This window comes from Dreissena polymorpha, chromosome 4, assembly GCF_020536995.1.
Source record: "Dreissena polymorpha isolate Duluth1 chromosome 4, UMN_Dpol_1.0, whole genome shotgun sequence".
Taxonomy (NCBI): Eukaryota; Metazoa; Mollusca; class Bivalvia; order Myida; family Dreissenidae; genus Dreissena; species Dreissena polymorpha.
Window position 1 is genome coordinate 38,344,513 of NC_068358.1, and position 22,724 is coordinate 38,367,236.

At 34.3% G+C, this 22,724-nt stretch overlaps 1 protein-coding gene across 3 annotated transcripts in view; it reads right to left on the bottom strand.

Moving 5' to 3' along the window:
• The window catches only part of LOC127879535 (ATP-dependent (S)-NAD(P)H-hydrate dehydratase-like), a 139,703-nt gene that overhangs the window by 20,594 nt on the left and 96,385 nt on the right, over positions 1-22,724 (bottom strand). Inside the window, exons 9-10 of one of the 3 annotated variants that reach the window (XM_052426438.1) lie at positions 10,375-10,559; positions 1,802-2,180 (exon numbers count right to left, since the gene is read on the bottom strand). The exons of 1 other annotated variant lie outside the window; for it this stretch is intronic. In XM_052426438.1, the coding sequence (XP_052282398.1) occupies positions 10,397-10,559 (163 nt within the window). In that variant the 3' untranslated portion in view covers positions 1,802-2,180; positions 10,375-10,396. Of the gene's footprint in view, positions 1-1,801; positions 2,181-10,374; positions 10,560-22,724 lie in introns of those variants that run through there. One more of the 3 variants, XM_052426437.1, reaches the window with a different exon arrangement.

Genomic DNA, 22,724 nt, shown 5'->3' on the forward strand with positions numbered 1-22,724 from the left:
AACAAACAATGGAGGTGTGAAGCCGTTTGCCGGTTCCCATGTTTTGATAATAGCCCAGCTTCACAAAACTTGACAGGTGACGCAAATTGCTCAATAATCACATGCTCAATCTTGACAAGACGTATGAAAACGTTTAAACAAACACAACATCAATTTTATTAACACATTTGAAAAACAGGGAAAAAAATCATAAATGTATCGGGAAAGACCTTGCCGACATACTATTGTAAATCGACAAGTGCCCCCAAATAAATTTTGTAACCCTAGTACAGTAGGGTATAATATTGTGGGAAAACAAAAACATTTAAATAAAAATGGCTTCCTTGTTTTTCATTCTCTTCTTCAAATTTATTTGATTTCAATGCTCTGTACGTACCTGAAAAAGATAGAAAATATTTATGTTAACTTTATAATGTTTGTCCATCTTATTCAGATCGTAAATATAACACTATTATTAACATAGTTACACTTAAAACACCGGGGAACAGAATGATGCAAATTACCGCAACTGGGTTACTGACAGGGAAAAAATGTCTTGGCATGGCTGTAGTTGTGCATAACGTGCATCAAGTTTTTTAAATGAAATTTTGGGGTAAAAAAGAGCGCCTTATACACAACTTTTTACGGTATTATTAAATCTTTTTCCCAGAATATGCTGTCCTATTTATAGCTGAGCTTCCTATACCTTTATCAATGATAATCAGCGAGGTATGCCGATTAGAAAAATCGAGCTATCTCAATCGGACTGGCTCGGTCTTTTACATAGGTCGCCATTGTGAAGAATTTGTTCATGGTATGATAACTTAGATGAGCTGCTTTGCAGCATCGTCAAAAATTAAAATAAAATTACAGGAAGCATTACAGTCTGTGCTTTTTTATTAAAATAGAAACATTGAGTTGCCGTACTTTGTTTGGTGAAAAGTAATTTTAAACGTAAATATATTTCAATTTCAACAGTTTGCAATGGGCAACATTCTCAGTACGAGTCATAATTTGCTTTTATACAGTTTTATACTTGATGATTTGTTAAAAAACCCATTGTTTCAAAACATATGTGTCCCCAAACTCTATCAGTTTCTGCTAATGATTGCTGTCCACCACACCAGGCGCACAATATTTAAAAACAACAGTCCATTAGCAAGAAAAACAATATAATCTGACATAGCCTGCTTTCAGGTCAACAACATTCGTGAACAGCATTAAAATTATTTCCAATTAATTTGAAACACAAACAAACTTATCCCCTCAATATCTGACCCATTATTGTGACACAATATTTTGAAAGGCAAATGTGTTTATATTAAGAATCAACCTTTTTCAACAGTTAACAATGGTGCTTTTGTTTATGAAGTGCACTCTATCTTTTGTTTACCTTTTAAGGGAGCAAGCAGGTATTTTGCATTGCACTCGTCAATACACTACAATCTGTTTGCTAAAACTTTCAAATTGCCTTGCCTGACATAACCATTAGCGCTATTACTTTATAAGGCACCCCGCAGTAAAACCTTAAAAGGACACAACAGTTGAAAAATAATGAGTCAAGCCCCCAATATTTTTTTAGGGAAATATTGATTTGCCCTTGTCTGTCCATCCTTCAATCGCATTTTTTGTGTGTATTTTAAACAGAAAGTTTTTTTATTATTTTGAAAAGTATACAAACATTGATGACCTTATGCAGTCTCAATTAACATAATTTATTACACCCAAAGATTCTGTTTTATTTGTGTAAAAAACACACACAGTTTGTCTCACATTTTTGTAAGAGTACAGTTAAACATTTGTGCAAAGAACACAGCATTTTTTTAAAAAGAACACAGCAATATTTAAGAGAAGAACAGTTTAATACGTGTCTAGATCATAATTTCATATGTGTCTAGAACACAGTTAACATGTGTCTAGAACATGTAATATCATTCTGGCCCTGGAGAGATGTTCAGCTAAAGCATTGAAGCACATACTCATTAAAGGCGCCAGGATTATTTCTTCAAAGAATGCAGATGTCTCAAAGGAGCAGTGAATTTGGAAGTCTGTTCATTTCATGTTGTAAATATTTGGCACTCTAGTGTTTATTTGGGCCTGGAAAAAGCTGTCTGCTTTCCGGAGCTGGCAATCACAGCAACCACAACCACAGCTCTCAGTCTCTGAGTATGGACTGCTTTTCTGTGATGCCAAGTCCAAGTCTGAGCCAAAGACAAACAGGGCATCATCTCAAATAGCACATTATTAAGTGAATATATATATCTTATTCTATAAAAAAAAAAGCAAATTTGTTGAATTGATATCCCCCGCCAATATGCTTCTGGACACAAGTGTTATATTTGACACTCAAAAAAGCATATTTTCAAGATACAATGGGCCATAACTCCATTATTAACAGATGGTGTACAATGCCATTTGGCGTGCATCATCCTCTTATTGATATACATACCAATACCAAGTTTCAATGAAATCCTTCAAAGCACTTCCAAGATATGGCTCCAAACACACAAAAAAAGCATTTTTTCAAAGGGCCATAACTCCGTTATTAACAGATGGTGTACAATGCCATTTGGCGTGCATCATTCTCTTATCCATATATATATACTAATACCAAGTTTCAATGAAATCCGCCAAAGCACTTCCAAGATATGACTCTGGACAGACGGACGAAAAGAGGGACAGACTGAAGGACAACCCCAAAACAATATAAACAAGAGCTGTCAGAGGACAGCGCGCTCAACTATTCGAGTGCTTGACAGTATAATGTAAGCCATCATGGGGAAATTGTTCATATTCAATAATTTATTAGACGATCTTTCAAAACTAAAAAAAGGGAAAAAAAAATTTAGGGGGGAGTAGGGGGGGGGGGGGGGTGAGAGCGTGGTATAATGTGGGGTGGGCTAATTTATAAGATGTTAAAAAAAAAAAAAAAAAAAATCGGGGTGGGGGGAGGTTGGGGGTGAGAGGGGGGTATAATGTGAGGTGGGGTAATGTATTAGATGATGTTAAAAAAATTATATTAGTTTTTTTCGGAGGGTTTATTAGATGATGTTTGAAAAAAAAAAATTGGGGGGGGGGGGGGGGGGGCGGGAGGAGGTTAGGGGGGGGGAGGGGTTCTGGGTAGGGGCGTGGGGTATTGTTTCGGTGGAATCCATTGTGGTATTCAGGTAAGTGTTGTTTTGTCAAAGTAATAATGAAATGTGATCATATATAAAGAAGTTATGGCAATTTAAGCAAAATGCTCAATTATCTAAGTGTAAAAGGGGCCATAATTATGTCAAAATGCTTGATACAGTGGTCTGCTCTTGTTTATAGGTTGGGGTCATGTTGGTTAACAAGTATGCAAAATATAAAAGCAATATGTCAAAGGATTTAGGAAATATTTGGGGTAGTACGCAACGTTTAACATAGAATATAATTCTAAGTATAAAAGGGGCAATAATTCTGTCAAAATGCTTGATACAGTTGTATGCTCTTGTTTATAGGTTTGGGTCATGATGGTAAACAAGTATGAAAAATATGAAAGCAATATGTCAGGGGACATTGAAAATATTTGGGGTTGCACGCAAACTTTAACATTTGCTGCATATTCTTAGTGGAAAAGGGGCCACAATTATGACAAAATGCTTGATAGAGTTGTCTGCTCTTGTTTATAGGTTGGGGTCATGTTGGTAAACAAGTATGCAAAATACAAAAGCAATATGTCAAAGGACAATGAAAATAATTGGGGTAGTACGAAAACTTTAACATTTGCACGTAAACGGCACAGAAACGGAAACGCCGGAATGAGTCGGATAGCTCCACTATATATATTTCATATATAATAGTTGAGCTAAAAAGTTGGATAAAAGCAGAAAAAATAACCATGTCACAAAGCATTTATAATATATAATGTGCAACATTAAAATTTGTGAAATCAAAAATAGTGCACACATTCTTTTTTCTAATTTATTTGATTGTAAATCTGGTTTTCAATTTTACTAACATCATTATAACCGTATTACTTAAACCCTTGAAAAAACCGATTCCCAAAAGTTACAGAATATGCAACATTATAGACTGAACAACACAGTACTTTTAGGTAACACACAAACTCAGATTTCCAATGTTTAGCACACTTGTTTATATGTAATTGCTATTAAGTCTGAAAAAACCTTAATCTTACAAAAGAATTCTGTGTACTTCAAACAATATCTGTTAAATCTGATGCACACTTATATATTTGTAATTAAACATCAAATAACGTTTAAATCCCAAAAGGTTAGGAATGCAGCGGACAACAAAATAATGGGATTAATTATCTGGGAGTTGACTGGGATCCCCTTAATCCCTTGCAAATCTTGTTTGGTAAGATATCTGACACAAGAACAAAAACACTGACCAACAGTGTCGCTCTGTGGCAAAATAAAGGGCGTCATGGTGTATATTTTAAACCTTTAGCCATGTAGTTGTTGTCTACATGTCCGATTTCTTTTAACCGTTTCTAAATGACTCAGAGGCAAAATGAAAATGGCTATATGCAAACAGCATAAAACCAGAACAGCCTGGGAGTAACTCACGGTCTGTTAAGGTTCTATGCTGTTTGCTGCTGTTCAGTAACTTTAGGGTTGCAAATGAAGCCTTTAAAACTTGAATCTAGTGAGAAAGGTCTTTAATTAAATTTGATTTTCTGAGGGACTGCAAATGTGTAAAAATATGTATCAAAGTGCCGGAAAGGTTTAAAGCATATTATAGCACAGAAAGAGTCACAGCATATTCCATGCAATGATTTCACTATTCCTGTCCTTCAGGTAAGGAAGATCAGCATCCTTATCTTCAGTCCAAAAATGGTGCACACAATTTAACATTTTCCGTCTGATACTCAGAAAATTATATTGAATTGAAAACCTTTCTTACTTAATATTGAAGTTTAATTCCACCCCTAGATACTTATGAGCAGCAAATAGAAGAAGATATTGCCAAGCAATATGGTCCCCTACCGGTGAAACTCCACCATCGACAGATTTTTTTATATATTTGTTGTCATTGCAACCAGAATTCTTGACGTGGGAACAAAATGAAATGATGAGCATAATCCATACATGCCATACGTCCCGATCTCGGCGGGACAGTCCCGCTTTTGGGCCCTTTGTCCCGGCGTCCCGATATGAGACGATTTGTCCCGACATTCTTAAAAACGATGTAAGGTCTATAGGTTCCCAATAAAATTCGCTATTCAACCTCTGTTTCGTTAACACTTACCACCGCTAATCCCTTTATTGCCCCCAATTAACAATCCGATTCTACTTCTCGTGTGTACCAGTGTTGTTTATGACACCCTATCAGAGATTTATCGGCTAATTATAGATTTTATCAGGCAGTCAAACCATGGTGGTAGTCAAGATAGTGGTAGCTTAGTGCTATCGATAGTTGTATTATAATGAAATAAATGTTGAAAATGTGTTTGTTTTTGTCTTTGTTTGAAACGGTTTACAAAACAATTGTTTTGAAAAATTAACTCTACGTCATTAATCAGTCTTTTACATTCAATGTTTAGTTCCAAAATAGCGGGATAATCCGAATGTGCAATATACCAAAAGTGCAACAAACAGTCCAATAAGTGATACCCATCCTGTCTAGTGTAATTGGGTGTAATTGTGATAAAACAACGAGGTGCTATGCATGACAGTTTGACCCAACTCCAATTAAGCTAAAAACAACAAATTGCTATGCATGACAGTTTGACTCTACTCCAATTAAGCCGCGACAATTGGCAAGTAACAAACTGCGCTGTCAATCCCTCACTCAAACGCCGATCCAGAACGTTGTTTCAGCGCACTGAAAAACATTCAGAAAGAAGAAAGGGAAAATCTGGGCCATAGAACGGTTGAGGCGTTGTTAGCAGTTAAAATGAACACAAAGACGGTTTGCTTCCACTAAAAACCTACCTCGGAAATGTGTACGGCCGCGCATTCCGTGTCAAGCTGATGTAACTGTTCGGTAGATAGTTTACTGTAACCCGTACTTTCAGTGTACTGGATAGCCTCCCCTGCGTTATTGTTTGCCATTGAAAGTAATATAATGAGTATTGTTGTCGTAATGTTCCAGATTTTGTACTTTAAAAAGATGAATATTATCTTCGTTGTTTGCTATTGTCTTATTTAATAAAACTGTTATTGTTATGTTTTAGATTTCATACTTCATATCAGATGTTTTATGTCTTGAATATAAGGAACAAGAGTTTTTGTTAGTACTATACTGACTACAGTAAAGGTGGAATGATAGATCGTTTTAGGTGTCCTGCTTTTTGGTCAAATGTCCCGACAATTTTTTATGGAATGCCCCGCTTTGGACCTAAAAAATTCTGGCATGTATGGCATAATCTCCATATTGCCATCTGTCTATGTTTCAAGTTTCATGAAAAAATATGAAGAACTTTAAAGTTATCGCAGGATCCAGAAAAATGTAACAGTGACATGCTTATATTTACAAAATTCATAATTACAATTATAATTAAAGAATACATAAAAATAGCCCAGTAGCCTAATATGTTATTTGCACAGCCATAAGAAAAAAATGCAAACAGAATGCATGAGAGCAGAATGCTGCACAACTGGATAAATACTTACCGTATATGTGCGCTTATAAGACGCCCTCGCTTATAAGACGCACCCCGATTTTGGACTTTATAATCGGTGGATTTAAGACTGACCCGCGTGTAAGACGCGGTCAAATTTTGCCGTTTTCATCAGCCGAAAAACGGCAGAATGTTGAAAAAAATCAATAAGAAACACATTGACAATTGTTCAAACTCGCGCTGCATACAATTAGTAATTCACGCAAGTCCGAAAAATAAAACAATCAAACAACAAAGTAAATAATATTTGTTTATTTCATGATATATAACTAGGTTTTAATTTATTTTCAAGTATTATTAATACAGTAAAAATAATTATCAAATTAACACAATTTCTAACAATTGCGTATTTAATCAATTTGCCATAACAATTTCAAACATATTACGTTCGTAATTGATCGTATCAGTCATCTTAAAATCCCTCGAAATCCTCATCATCGCTTTCACCGAACAGTTTGTAGAATTCCTCACTAGTGAGCTTGTCATCGTAAACCCAGTCGCCGATATCATCGTCATCATCGTCGCAATCACTAACCTTTGCACAGGCCGATACATCCTCAGATTGATCGCGATTTTCCACAAGATCATCAAACAACTCGTCGTCCTGTGTACCATCCATTGAGTTTGAGATCATAAGAGTTACGTTTGTGTTTCATTTTGACGATTCCAGTAGTTGTAATTTGTAAATATAATTGTATTGTTTGAGGGGTATTGAAAACTAAGAGGCAGATATAGATTACCTTGATTATGCAAATGTTACGCCCATTGTCTATAGGTAATGCCTACTTTCATAAAATAAGCCAATCGCGTGATAGAGTGAAATCACGGGTCAAGAAGAAAGCCACCTGTAGATAATTGCATGCGGTCGCTCTTTGCTCCCGCTGTCGTGGGTCCCTAATAAATAAGGTGTCATCGGCAAGGGGGTCGTCTGAATGAACGTGTTTATTTAACAATTGACAGTTGCAAACTGGTAACTATTTTCAGACGATACCCTTATTGCCAATTATGTCTTAATTGACAATTAACAGCGTCGAACAAAGACGATCAGGTGATACAAATTTGTCAAGAAGCACTTGTAATCGCGTGTTTATTTAACAATTAACAGTTTCAAACTGAGAACTGATTTTGCTGTTATTTTAAGCATGTTTGGCATCGTGTCGCCGCTTACACACGTATACTATTATGTCCAATTTATATGACATTTAACGACGTCGCGCGCAGACAATCGGGTGATACAAACTTTTCAAGCATAACCATGGACAATATAACGCCTTACGACCCCAAAATAACAAAATTCAAATAAAAAATAATAGACAACAAAATCAATAACGATACATTTTATTTCAAGTAAATCGGTAACTGAACATAGCGTTCCGATACACGGTACGGGCAAATACGGTCTTTAGAGAAAATGCAAATGGCTGCCGCGATGATTCAAAACAATTGACAAGTGTCCAACTTGGCCAGCGTAAGCCCAGTAAACTCGATAATTTGAAAAATTTCGCTTATTTTCACAAGTAACTCGCTTATAAGACGCGACCCCCACTTTAATTTATTAATTTGAGTCTTAAAAATGCGTCTTATAAGCGCACGTATATGGTAAGCTGTAAATGTTTTGGTATAAATATTGGGCAGTAAAAGTAAATTATTGAAGAGTAAGGAACCACCTGGTGCATGAAGCATCATCATTATGCCTGTCGTTTCACTCAAGATTTTAATAAGCGGTTAAAGAGACAAAGCAGTACATTCAAAGAATTTCAAGTGTGAGAGATTATTGTGTAAGAGTTGTAGAAAATGAAAGAGGCTCTTTTGTTATGACATAAATGTTCTATTATAACATTTACTATTAATATCTACTTGTACCACACAGGTTCCATTGATGACATTTCAATAACCTTTAATTAATAAATCATTATGAATGAAATTATATTAGAAAATCGCAAAGGTTTGAATTTAATTTCTCGTTTGCATAATCTCAGCTTATGATTTATTTACATTTTCATGGCAGCTTCAAAGCAAAGAAAATTAAAAATTACAATGTAAATATCTTTTGTTATGTAGTTTTAATAGCACAAAAAAATCTGTTTCATTATCCATTCATATTTTCACCAGTTAACATTATGAACATGGGACTCACCACACATTTAACTACTGGTACTGAAATTGTAACCAACAGTCGAATTCATGTATAAATAAATGTTTTAATCAACAAATGCCCAAAGCTTCTAATTCTACAACTGCATGAAATAAGCATGTTCAATTTTTTTTAAATATAATTCTTAATATGATACTATAATATGAAACAAATATGGAAACATTTAGCTAATAATTAGGCTCATTCCTCTCAGACTTGTACCAAATGATGTAAACAAATAATCAATTCAGTGTATTAATAGTATAATCATAAGTAAATTGTGCTATTTAAACACCAATGATATCAACAAATACAAAATATCCCTTTGATCTTACAAATAGGTGCTAAAGTAATGCTATCCCTGACCCCCTCAGGTAAAATGTCTGTCTGCAGATCTACCCTTATAATGTGCCCTTATTCTGTAGACACACTTACTAAGGTTATGCAAACATGTTTATTGCTTATGTATACACCCCTAGGTCATTGTCTTTTGTAAATAATAATTTAATATTTCTGACAAAATGCAATCAAATAGCTACTGGCCCAATCTGATCCCTTTGATGTCTGCCCATATAAATATATTTAAAAGATTTATTAACTGTTCAATTTATAGACAATTGAAACAAAAGACAGTTTTATAGACAAACAACTGTCATCCCCTGACACAGATTTTCAATTCATGTGAGAACAACAATAAAATGTCTTCCTTTGATATTAAATGCACTTAGTATGATCAGGAAATCATTTAATTTTGCAAAATGAATATGCTTAAAATTGTTTTTTAATATGTCTTCTCCCTTCCCTTTAATTATCTCAAAACTGTTTCAATATTGTAATAAAAAACCCTTTGAAACAAAACAAATGCAGCTATATAGTTTTATCCCTTTTAAATTGTTTATATACACTCAAAGCATGATGATATAATTGTTGAAACATTCCTAAATCACACCAACATAATTATGACAAAAGTGGAAAGCTCATGGCAATAAAGAGTACACCTCATAAAACACTCAACCTTTTTGTTTTGAAATGGCATATTAATTACAGACATGGAATCTCTAATTATCATTTACAACTTCAAACCCCATCTACAGACAGCAAGACTGTTAAGAAAGTGACAGTTTCCCCTCCGCTTTTTAAATACAAAAGATGCCACCATTAACAAGAATGCGTTGATACATCATATATCTGCAATATCTCTACTTATCTCAATCACTGACTGATGGGTACGATAATATTGTTCCGCTCAATAGCATGAAAATCATCAACAATCAAGAAATTGTAAAAACTCTGAGGTGATTGGCAGCCAACAAATAAGTGATTGTTTTGTTTTTGTTAACTCTAGATGAAAGTTTGAATAAGGGACAGTAGGGTTCTTTTGTCTTTAAAATTACTGTCCACATTTTAACCTTTTACTAATGAGTAATATTGCCCTCCCACTGTCCCAAGGAACGCAAGTAAAAAAGTGATCCCAGGGATATTATTTCGGCCCCTTTCTTGGATTAAGTTTCATCATGATGAAATGAATGGATGCAAATATTGCAAACACTTATTGCAATGGCCCTCAGAAAGATAGCTAACCATGATATATGAATTCACAATAACAAAACATCATTCATTTAAACACATGAAATATTGAACTCACTGTTAAAAACACAAGCTGCAGCCTATGCATACAGAGATTCAAACGCTTCTGGTAAAACTGCAATCATATCGCTGGTGGTCATGGAACGGCCAAAGTGCAAGAAGGCTCTTCTGTTACACTCGCGAGTAAGCAGACAGGCGGCGTAGGCAGCAGATATGCATGTACCGTATCTGGAAAGGTCAGCGCTGTAAAAGAAAATACAAGAATTTAAACTCATATGTAGATGCAAACAAGTAAGAAATCTTAAAAATTATTAGATTTTTTTTATAACACAAAAAATAACTGAATAGTTGCCACTGTGAATTAAGGTTTGAGTTGACCAACTATTTGTTTATATATATATTTGAAACAAGAGCTGTGTTTGTGAAACACAATGCGCCCAACTGCGCCACTTTGAAGCCATATATTTGACCTTTGACCTTGAAAATGACCTTTGACCTTGAAGGATGACCTTGACCTTTCATCACTCAAAATGTGCAGCTCGATGAGATACACATGCATGCCAAATATCAAGCTGCTATCTTCAATATTGCAAAAGTTATGACCAAGGTTAAAGTTTTAAGACAGACACATACAATGACGGACACATACAATGACAGACAGGCCAAAAACAATATACCCCCGATCATTTGATCCAGGGGCATAAAAAAAGCACACAGTTGCAAAATTTCACTTAATAAATTACATTAAGTAAGTCTGCTATGACCTATTTATATCAATATATCAGGGCTAGCGCTGGCCCAAAATTTCTTTGAGCCAACCAGATTTCGTTTTTCGGTGCGCGAAAAGTGGTTTTAAAATAATAATATATACTATCAACTTGTTCATATTTCTTTTAATGACAACAATGGCATATCACATATAATATAACATGCAGTTTTCAATACAGAAGTAATTATTATGGTACTTTTCAAAGTACAAACATAAGTTAATTTGTACATGTACACTTAACAGTGGAGTACCGTAAGTTGTCCCAAATTTGAAATCCTGAAAATTAGGCCAGGGGTCTTAGAACCAAGAACCCAACAGGAATAAAGGGCAAAGCCCCCCACCCCACCCAGATGCAGAGACTTACAAATTGTTCTTTGTTATAGTCTTTCCAATTGCAATTTCAAGTGAATACAATTCGAAATAATATAAACCATATCGTCTGTTTTACCGCATGTGTATTCGGCATTCTATTTCCTCTATAAAGAACTCCGAAAATAAATTTAAATCAGCGAAAAGTAATGTATCCGAAAACGACAGTCCGAAAAATTGTACGCGTTCTGCACTTAAAATAAAATTTGCATATCGTTTGATTGCAGAAAATGAAAATTGGTAGCCTAGCAAATACATAATAAATATACCATTTGGTTGACATTTTTCTTTACAATAGCATAGCTTGTGGGTAAAACAACTTATTTATCACCTTTTATTTCAAACGATCACGGCGATAATCGTCAGAAAGGTGTAACATCATCAACATAGAACTAATTATTTAATGATCATCCTTTAATTCAGAACGATAGTCGGTAGACAGGTCTAAAGTGATCGCCTGAGAAATTATTTATTGTTGCTCTTGTCATTTGTGCATCTTTAAATACGACGTTTGCCATCGGCCGATAAATTGTAGGCAGATGACAATATCAACTGTGTATTCCAAGTGTCTACGCATGGTTGACCCAATATTATGTGTGAGCGAACTCAATGTTGATTGGCCAGCTACCAAGTGCGCTTCAATAACAATAATGTCAAGCGATGTCTCATGTTCTGGTGCAGAACGGTTTTCGTTTATTGTTCAATTTGCGAACACTTTTAATGAAACAAAGAGAAAACTATAGAAAACCAGTCTGGATTTAAATGGCGGTTAATTTCAATGAAGATTTGCGAGATTTTAGCATTTTCGCAAATCAGAATTTTCTTGAGCCAATTTCTCAATATTTTCGCAAATGGCTCAAATGGCGAACGACAGCGCGAGCCCTGTATATAATAATCCTTGGATAGAACACCCTTAGAACAAGAGCTGTCTCCATTATAAGGATGACATATGCCCCTGATAAATGCTTTGATAGAAATTATGAGCATTTTTCGAAAACTTAACGCATTTTACAAACCTAAGTTCAAGGTCAAGGTCAAAGAGGTCAAAATTTGTGTGCGTATGGAAAGGCCTTGTCCATAAACACATGCATACCAAATATGAATGTTACATCTGAAGTTACATGGAAGTTATGAGCATTTTTCGAAGCCTAAACGCAAAGTGTGACGGACAGACAGACGGACGGACGGACAGTGGGATCACTATATGCCCTCCTTCAAAGGCATAAAAAAGCACACAGTTGCATAATTCAACTTCAATTACATTAAGTCTGCTATGACCATATTTATATCAATATATAATAATCTGTGGATTAAACATCGTTAGAAAAACAGAAAGAGGCTCAAATTCATGTTTTTGCAACATGCCAATTTGTGTTCTTACCTAAAAATCAACAATGGCACATCCATTGTAAATTATATATATGAAGAGTCACAAATCGGAGAATATTGTCAACACATTTAACATGCTGGAACAAACCTAGAATGGCAATTATTCTCCCATGTTTACTTAAAGATAAATGTACAACTGCACATTACTCTACATCATTAAAACCTTTTTTATTAATACAATAAGGCAATTGTATAACATAAATATTTGTACAAAAACTTTCATAAAGGTATATGTGTAAATATTTCCGATATAACGATTAAACTAAGTTAAAAACTTCAAATGTGCTTTTACCATATATTCCTCACAATCTTTAATTAGTAGACATTCCTTCTAGTCTTGACTTTCACTACATAAAATCTTCAAAATTAAAACTTTAATGTTAAAACGTGTTTACTGAAATCGTGTCTACTGGCCACCATGCAGTCTTTCTATCAACTGGTCACTGTGTCTTATTTAAAAATTTACTCATGGGTGAAAAAAGGCACAAAAAGCATGGAATTAAGTGACCAATTATTGGATAAACATTACTAATACATTATCTGTCAACAATTATGCTAGCCTAAACACTTCACGCTTCATTGATATTTTAATGAACAAATGGTGAGCAATAAAGAGTTATTTTTATAAGGAATCACTTCTACACAAGCTCTTTGAAAACTGGACTACATTTTATAACTGGCTAAGCAAGTTTCATGAGCTTATTGGTAAAAGTATGCATGCATAACTTAAACAATCATTATCAAGATATAATATATCAGACCTCTGTGGACAACTTTTCACAATTGGACATTATTCAATAAAATAAAATAATTAAACAAGGATGGTATTATATAAATACCACATACAAAATAGTCATTATTTTTAATTACAATTTCCTTGTTTAAAATGGTATGATACAATTTTTAAACAAGTTAAATGTAATTAAAAAAAAAAAAAAATTAACAAGGCTATTGTCAAGCAATATGGTCCCCTACCGACTCCAAAATTTGTCAGAAATTCCACCATTTTCAGAATTTTTTTGTTGCCATAGCAACCACAATTTTTGACGTAGGAACAAAATGAAATGACGTGCATAATGTCCATATTGCAAGTTTCATGAAAAAATATTAAGAACTTTTAAAGTTATCACAGGATCTAGAAAACCACTATTTTCAGCAGTATTTCTAGTCTATTTGTTGCCATAGCAACCAGAATTTTTGACGTAGGAACAAAATGAAATGATGTGCGTAATGTCCATATTGCCATCTATCAATGTTTTAAGTTTCATGAAAAAATATTAAGAACTTTTAAAGTTATCGCAGGATCCAGAAAAGTGTGACAGACAGACTCACAGACAGACAGATACACTGAGAGCGCAAACCATCAGTCCCCTCCGGTGAAACCGGTAGGGGACAATAAATAAAACAAATATATATAGCTTCAAATTTTTGTAATTTGTCATTTTGAAATAAAGTCTCTGCATCTTATTTATAAATCAGGCAGTTAGTACAAAGAAAAATTTCTGAGTATCGCTATGAGAAAAGGGCTTGCATGTGCATAGAGTGTCATCCCTATCTATGTGCAGTCCACACAAGCTAATCAGGGAATACACTTCTGGCCTAGACTTCATTTTTGTTCACAAGACTTTCTGTAAACGAAAAATTCCATAACAATTGGAAATTGTCCTCCCTGATAAGCCTGTGCGAATTACACAGGCTAATTTGGGACGCCACTTTACACACATGCATTAAGCCCTGTTTTCCCAGAGCGCATCTGTATTGGTCACTCAATGTCTTCAGTTGTATGCATAATTGAAACTGAAGACTCTTCTCCTAACAACACGATTGATCACAAGAATTGAGTCGGGGAATCTGATAGAATATCAGAAATTATGTTTCCATAGTCGATAAACTGTCCAATAATGTCATTTGTAGTGAAGAATAGAGACTCCCCCACACACATTTATTTCCTCTTTTTCACCCTGCACTGTGCAGGAGGACAACAATGCACTTTGATTAATTTAGAATGACAGCAAATTACCCGAAATTCAGCATTACCATAATCAATTTTGGGCAATTTCCAACTAAATGACTCTTTGCACAGTAACTGGATGGTAATATGAAAGCCCTCCTGGAAAGTTCCGAAAACTTGTGCACTCCAATCATCTCAAGACCTTATCAAGTGGGGCACAAGGGTTGCATTTTTTCCCTGCAAAAACTTTCTGACGGCTCTGAGTGCCAAAGCAATTTGTAAGAAGTAATAAAGAAGTGAGAGCCTATGTTTGAACGACTATTAGTTGAGAAATTGAATTGCTTTTTGTCTCAATGTCTGCTCAGATATTTACACGCTGTATAAATATCCCCATAATCCCACAGGAAATGCACAGCACCATAAATATACAGTCTTAGCACATCTTACTGTGCAAAAAACTTTCATTTCCTCCCTTATGATTCTCAGCAATCTGTTTTGCTGTGTTTCAAGATTATCCATTCTTTGCTTCAAAAATATTTTTAGTGGTGTCTTTATAAGACAAGGATATCAGTAAAACTGATGGATGCTCCCCAATGATGCTTTGTCGATATATGTGTTGTGTGGAAAAAAAGGTGTGACCTTGAGAAAATGTATTATTAGCCTCAGTGACCTTGACCCCAGTGACGTCAAACCTCATCAAAAGGTAGAGGTCCATGCAAGGTACCTACATGCCAAATATGTAAGAGATCGGTAAAATAGTGAAGGCGCTATGAGAAACTGTAACAAAAGTGTGACAGAAAATCTATTATTAGCCTCGGTGACCTTGACCTTGACCCCAATGACGTCAAACCTCATCAAAAGGTAGAGGTCCATGCAAGGTACATACATGCCAAATATGTAAGACATTGGTAAAATAGTGAAGGCGCTATGAGAAACTGTAACAAAAGTGTGACGGAAGGAAGTACAGAAGTACAAACTGGCAACTATATGCTTCCCATAAATATATATATGGGGAGCAGGGATCATATTTTTTTCGGTTTTGTCGGTCCTAGACCGATTGGGATCATGAAAGACCGATTGAAAATCCCAAACAGTCGGTCCGATTCTGCTTGCTTTTAAAATTCCCATGTCATGAAATCGATTACACAGTGTACATCCTAACACACCCTAATGACATTCTTATCTCGATAAGGTGTGATAAACCATTCGCTGCAGTCTCTAAACCGGTCAGGACCGGTTTATTGCACGTCAGACCAAGAATCAAAAACTTTTGAACAGCGGATTAAAGACGCATCCGAAAAGACGCGTCTGAATGCACGCGCTGTAACCAAACAAAACATGCCGATACATTTTCCACCAGCGTAATAATCCGGTTATATAATTATGAATGAAAGTCGCGAATCTGATCGACAGAACAGCCGAAAGTTATTTTTATGGGCGGACTTTCACATAAAATAGTACACAAGAAAAATAATATACATTGAATAGATCTTAAGTAAAACCGTGTTAGAATCGATATAATTCGTGTACTTTATACTTTGTTGTTGAATAACTCACGACCAGAAAATTAGATGAGTGGTTTCAAATGCTTCGCTCTCGTGATTAAATCCCTACGCATCTAAACTATCGGCCGTGGGTTATTTGACAACAAATTATTTCTTAATTATTTGGTTAGTTGTTGTCAGAAGCCAACCTACGCACAGACATTTGTTTGGTCCAGTGCATGTTTGTAAGCTATTATCGAGTCGACAACAATTTAAAACATCGGTATAGACTTACACAGATTAATAATATTTACAACGATGAAAAGAGTCTGATAAAACAGCACACGAAACAACAATGAAATACCAAATGATAAAACCAGTTGAGAAAACTCGTTCCGTTTAAAAAAAAAAAAAACGCCTTAGGGAATTTTTTGTGTACATGTATTATACCACCTTCATGAATGGCAAAATCAATGGTATATATTTTAACGTAATTTTTCATGATTTCGGATATACATTTTCGGATACTTTTCCCCAATTATATCCGGACCGATTGATGTTGCAGGAAAATATGATCCCTGATGGGGAGCATAATAAAAAGATATTTTTGGGGTAGAACAAATTTGCGACGTTTAAAAGCACTCAAATGGAAGGTAACATTTTGGGAACTCATCATCTGACCACTATAAGCATACATGTTTTTAAACTGCCTGGTAGTACAAATAATGGAAAAATTAAAAGAATCATTATTTCTTTTACTTATTCTGTACCACCCTGTTTCCAGTCAGAATCAGATAAACATCCCAACAGCATCATTACAAACAAACTGAGTGAGCAACCACTAAAGAAGCAATAAAACAAACACTCGCTGAATCTGAGATGTTAAAAACACTTTATCATGACTTTCCTCTCACAATAAATTATGTATACCTGATGGAATCAAAGGCCATGTTTTTAATTAGGGCATCGTCAAACGATAATGAATCTCTATTGATTACGATCACGCCTTACAGTCCTAAGCATGCCATAAATGGACAATTTTCCCCAATCATTATAGAAAACGAGAATCAAATTATGGCAGCCTCATTATTATGCAAATATGGTACCACAAAGATTTAAAAATGTATAACGAGGGCCTGTTACCACACTTCTGCACGAAACCTTTCAGTTCAATAAAATCCTTTTCTTGACCAAACCTTTTCAAGAATTTTGGGGAATTTTAAAGGAACTCTGCATCTGACTTTTTTATTTCAGGAAAAAACTCTATATTTTAATTAAAAGGCATTTTCTGAGAAATTGCAAGTAAATTACATGCCAATGGTATTTCATTGCAGACCACTAACATTACATCATACTGCTGTAACATGTACATTTTGGCTGAGGACTCATTAATTATTGAGTAATTTTCAAAGTATAGCCATGATGCCAAATTAAACTCGTTGACATTAATTCTGATTTACAAACAGTCAGATGACACCTCTGTGAGCTGTAAGCAGACGCTTTCGCACATTCAAGGCTGAAACAGAATTAAATTCCTCAATGTATTCAAATTGATTAAAAAAAACTTATAACTTTGTTCAAAGTACCCCAATCATGAAAATTTCCCACCAAAACCAATTAAATTAAAGGAAACCACATTGGTTATTTAGCTTTTCATAAAAGTGTTCTAGATTATGTAATTACTTAAACTATAAATTTTGGTGTAAAACTGTTTCTGTGCAAGTAATATCAATACAATATAGTTTAAATTAATTACATAATGTTGAAACAACTTAATAAACAATCCCAGATCAACATACAACTCATATGTCCCATTAAAATGTCACCAATCCATCAAAGCCAAATGCAGCAACAACAAAACAACAACCCTAATGAATGGTAACAACAATTTCTGTCTCCAGGAATGTACATTGTCTAGTGCAGCATCCCATCTGCCAATAAGGCTTGTCACAGAAATCATTGCTTTCACACCTTTGGAGACAGTCTGAGCAGACAAAATGGCTGCTGCAAATACTGTACAGTTTGGTATATGCTAAAGCATGTCTTGCCAATGTTGGCGGGAACTCATAATGATGTTATTAGTAAGGCTGTCAACACTATTGTCTGTGCATTACCTGTTTTACAAACATTTACATCTTAAACTTGCATTTCCAATGGCCTAGGGCTGTGGCTAACAACAAAGTTGTCTTGTTAAAGTTTGTTGACACTGAAATGTTTTGTTTTTTGCATGTTAATGTACATAATAATCAAGACAGAGAATTTGTCATCATCATTTCCGACAAAGCAACCTTATAATGGATCACAAGCCCTTATTAAAAAACAAAGTCATTTGAGTCATTTGATACACAGTATTAATGATTATATTTATAACTTATTTTATGCTCTTAATGGAATTAAATTTGTTGATGCATATCTAAAATGTCTGACCAATGTTGTAAAATAATTAAATTAAGAGCATGATTGATGGAAAGGGTTGAAAACGAAACTATAACATATATCATAGAAACAATAGTTTTCGTTTAAACAATGCAAACATATTTAATATATGTCTGATACTAATAAAGTTCATCTTCTCATTTATATGATTGCAAGCAAAGTACTTTGATTCCACACACAGATTCAACACTAATGGGACCCTCTAATGATATATCACTGCAACTAGTGCTGCAACAATACGCCAAAAACCGTATTGCAATATATTGTCAGTTCAAAAACCCGTATTGCAATATATCGCAATATATTGCTAACTTGTACCAAAATTATAACTTGCCAATTACCCGATAATCCCATAAATTCCAATTTTAAAGCAAATTCTGGTAAATATTTACTATAAATGTGCTCAAGAATAATAAGAAACACAAACATTCGCAAATTTTCTTAAGTATCAAATACATTTTTGCAATTGTTACTATTTAAAGATGTGATGAAATAACGTCCAACCGGGGCGTTTTTCCAACTGAACACGCGTAATTCAGCTGACGTGATGTTCCCGTTTGTATACAACACAAAATACACCCATACTTTCCATGCGACGTTCTACATGTCTGTATAATTTTCGCGCGCTTTTTATTGAGACAAAGGATAAAGCACTTTTTATTTGACGCTATAATTTTTTATTGTCGCGTTAGCATTCAAATTTGGAAGCGTGTTTCCGAAATTCGGATTACAAATAATGCTCAAATCAGAATCGAACGAAACATTTACAGCTGTGCGAAATTAATTCAACGATAATCTGTTCAAAAGCATCGAATGAATGCTCCCATGTAACAACGCTACTCCGTATAATACACTTTTTAGAATGCTATTTTTACGTAAAAAATAATTTACACTGCTTTGTTTTGTTTACCTTTTTATCATTATTTCGGATGGCTTTTCTGGACGATATGTGAATGAATTTTTGTAAAATTTTCGTACCGGTATGATGAAAATCATATCGCAATACAATATGCGGATTGCGTATTGCGATATATACCGATATACCGGTATATTGTTGCAGCCCTAACTGCAACCTTTGATTCTAATGTCCTACTAGTCCAATTATCTCTTTAACAATAGTAGTACAATTATGCTCTTTGAAGATTCACTATATATTGACATGCCCAGTAGATTGACATAACCACATTTTAATACACTGCAGTTCTACAGCAATTCATATCTTTTATAAAACATACTTTGCTTCATTTATCACACCGAGGAAATAATATTTACCTACTAAATACCGGTATATGAATTCCCACAAAAAGTTGCAACAGTAAGACATACTTTATTATCAAAATGCTTTTTTTAAACATGTCAAAATAGTCCAACAAAACATATTTTTGTCCAAATCCAAACAGTCACTGATGAAATGTTCTATGATTGCAGGATGAAGCTTGGTATTGAATAAGTACCAAATTTAAATAATAACCCACATATGAAGTCTTACTATTCTATTTCTTTCACCACCACTCACATTATCAACCATCAAACAATCAAAGCATGACAATAAAGCACCATTACTAAATGATAGGTACCCAATAATCTTTGGACAATCGCACAATTACCAATATTTATGCTGTTCACCATGGCCATATTGTATTTTGTTCTCATTAATTCCCTTAAGACCAACCATTAGGCTGTTTAAGACAGACTGGTTAAAGTCTTTTACTGAGAAGAAATTCTCAGACTTATATAAATTGCACACATCTTGTTATAATTTTTATATTGATAGTATACTTTTATACAATAAAGTTTGGCCTGATACAATGAAACAAAAATATTAAAATACAGGAAATTTTATTTGTGTTCTCTGCATGTCATTATTTCTCTCATGCAATATTATATGACAGATTTTAAGATTTGTTAAAGCAGAATCATGAAATCTTCGTTTGACACACTCATGTTTCCATAAATCTTCATTACCAGTCAGGCTCTGTACACAGACCATGTCACAATGACAGTTTTTGCCATTAAAGTGTTATGTTTTGTCTGCATTATTATTTATTTTCATTAGCAGCACAGCCTGTGTCATCATGATACACATGACATGACATGTGTGCTAATGCAGTAATTGATTGTCTTGCAAATGCATCTCATGTCTTTTTTGAATGAAAGGGAAATAACTGATCGAACAACAAAAACAGTGGAGTATGGGACTTCAAAGGGAGGCAACTATGACTTTTTAAATTAACTGCAAAGTACATCTTTAAACTTAATGACATGTCTCAAATGATTCAAGAATATTTTTTAATCCATGATTCATGGAAAATGTAAAGATGCAAATGTTCATTTGTTTTTAAGACTTAACCAAATCAGACAGGATTCGGGCTGAATAAACAAGACTTTGTGTTTATTATTTGCCCTTATGATCACCAGGGATTCTAGCTTTTTTGCCAATCTTCATATTGCCAAGAGCAATTTCCATCACTGTTTTGTCTTCTAAATATTCATGACAATAAATGGAAAGGAATTTTGTGCTAAAATTACAAAATCCCACCACTGAGAATTTGGTGATAATTTATTCATAACTTTTCACACCCAATTACTGGCAACGCTCCTATTGGAAAATGTCATTTGGCAAGTCACAGTATTATAATTAAAAAGCATTGCTTTCTGTTCTAAAAATTAAAAGCACAGAATGGCAATATTATTCTGGTTTCAAAATAAGCTCTCTTACTCTGCAATTTGTTTATTTTTTTTGTTATTTTTTAATTTTCTAACTACATTAGTTTTTATTATTACTATGCACAATAAATGATAATACAAAGAGTGTAGGTCCATAAAAAAACAAAACGAGATGTGTTTGTCAGATACACAATGCCCCCTATTGCGCCGCTTTGAAGCCATATATTTGACCTTTGACCTTGAAGGATGACCTTGACCTTTCACCACTCAAAATGTGCAGCTCCATGAAATACACATGCATGCCAAATATCAAGTTGCTATCTTCAACAATGCAAAAGTTATTGCAAAACTTTAACCAAGGTTAAAGTTTTGGGAAACACACAATGAATGAATGAATGAATGACAGGCAGACATACAGACAGGCCAAAAACAATATGCCCCCGATCTTTTGATCAGGGGGGGGGGCATAATAAATGTATTTATTATGAAACCTATAATACTCTTTCTCAATATTTGTACATTTAACTTGTGGTACTGGTTTAGCATCATAATCCAGAGGCTGCACGGTGGTAATGTCTTGGTGTATGGTACAGACATTTTATATAAATAAAACACTGCAAAAAGACAGAAGCTCAATATCTGCTCCTTCATTTATTGTTTCAACTAAGAATAAATGTCAGAAACCAAGTAATCAATCTTACATTTTGTACCCTAAAACAAGCTACACAAGAGCTTAATTCAGAAAGCCTCATAATAATTAGTTAGGCAATTTCAGTTAGCCACTGTAGCGCTACATGCAAATCATTAGAAATTTTGACAAAAACTATTATTGCAATGCCATCATAAAGAAAATTAGTTGTACAGTTTGTTGATGACATCTGACATGAAACTCTTAAAGGTACCATAAACCTCGATTGACGAAAAAAGAAAAGTTCTAAAATACCGTATTTTTTTACAATTATTAGTTTATATTGATTAAAATATCACAACTGGTATATTACATTACTTGAACAAAGTTCATATTTTCAGTTTATTTGGTAATAAAATTTTGCCATGTGAAATCAAAAGTACATCACGAAAATAGGTGACATAACGATATACACACTGTAAATAACGCAAGTAGATTGATCATTTTCTATATAAAATATATACAATTCACTTTGATGCACAATTTGCATTCCTGGGTTTACCACGTGACGATGATGATCAATCTGCTTGCGTTATTTATAGTTAACTGGTAGTTACCTGGTACCAGTACCAAGTAAAATTTATTACCAAATATACTGAAAATATGAAAACTTAACTTTTTTCAAGAAATGTAATATACCAGTCATGATATTTTA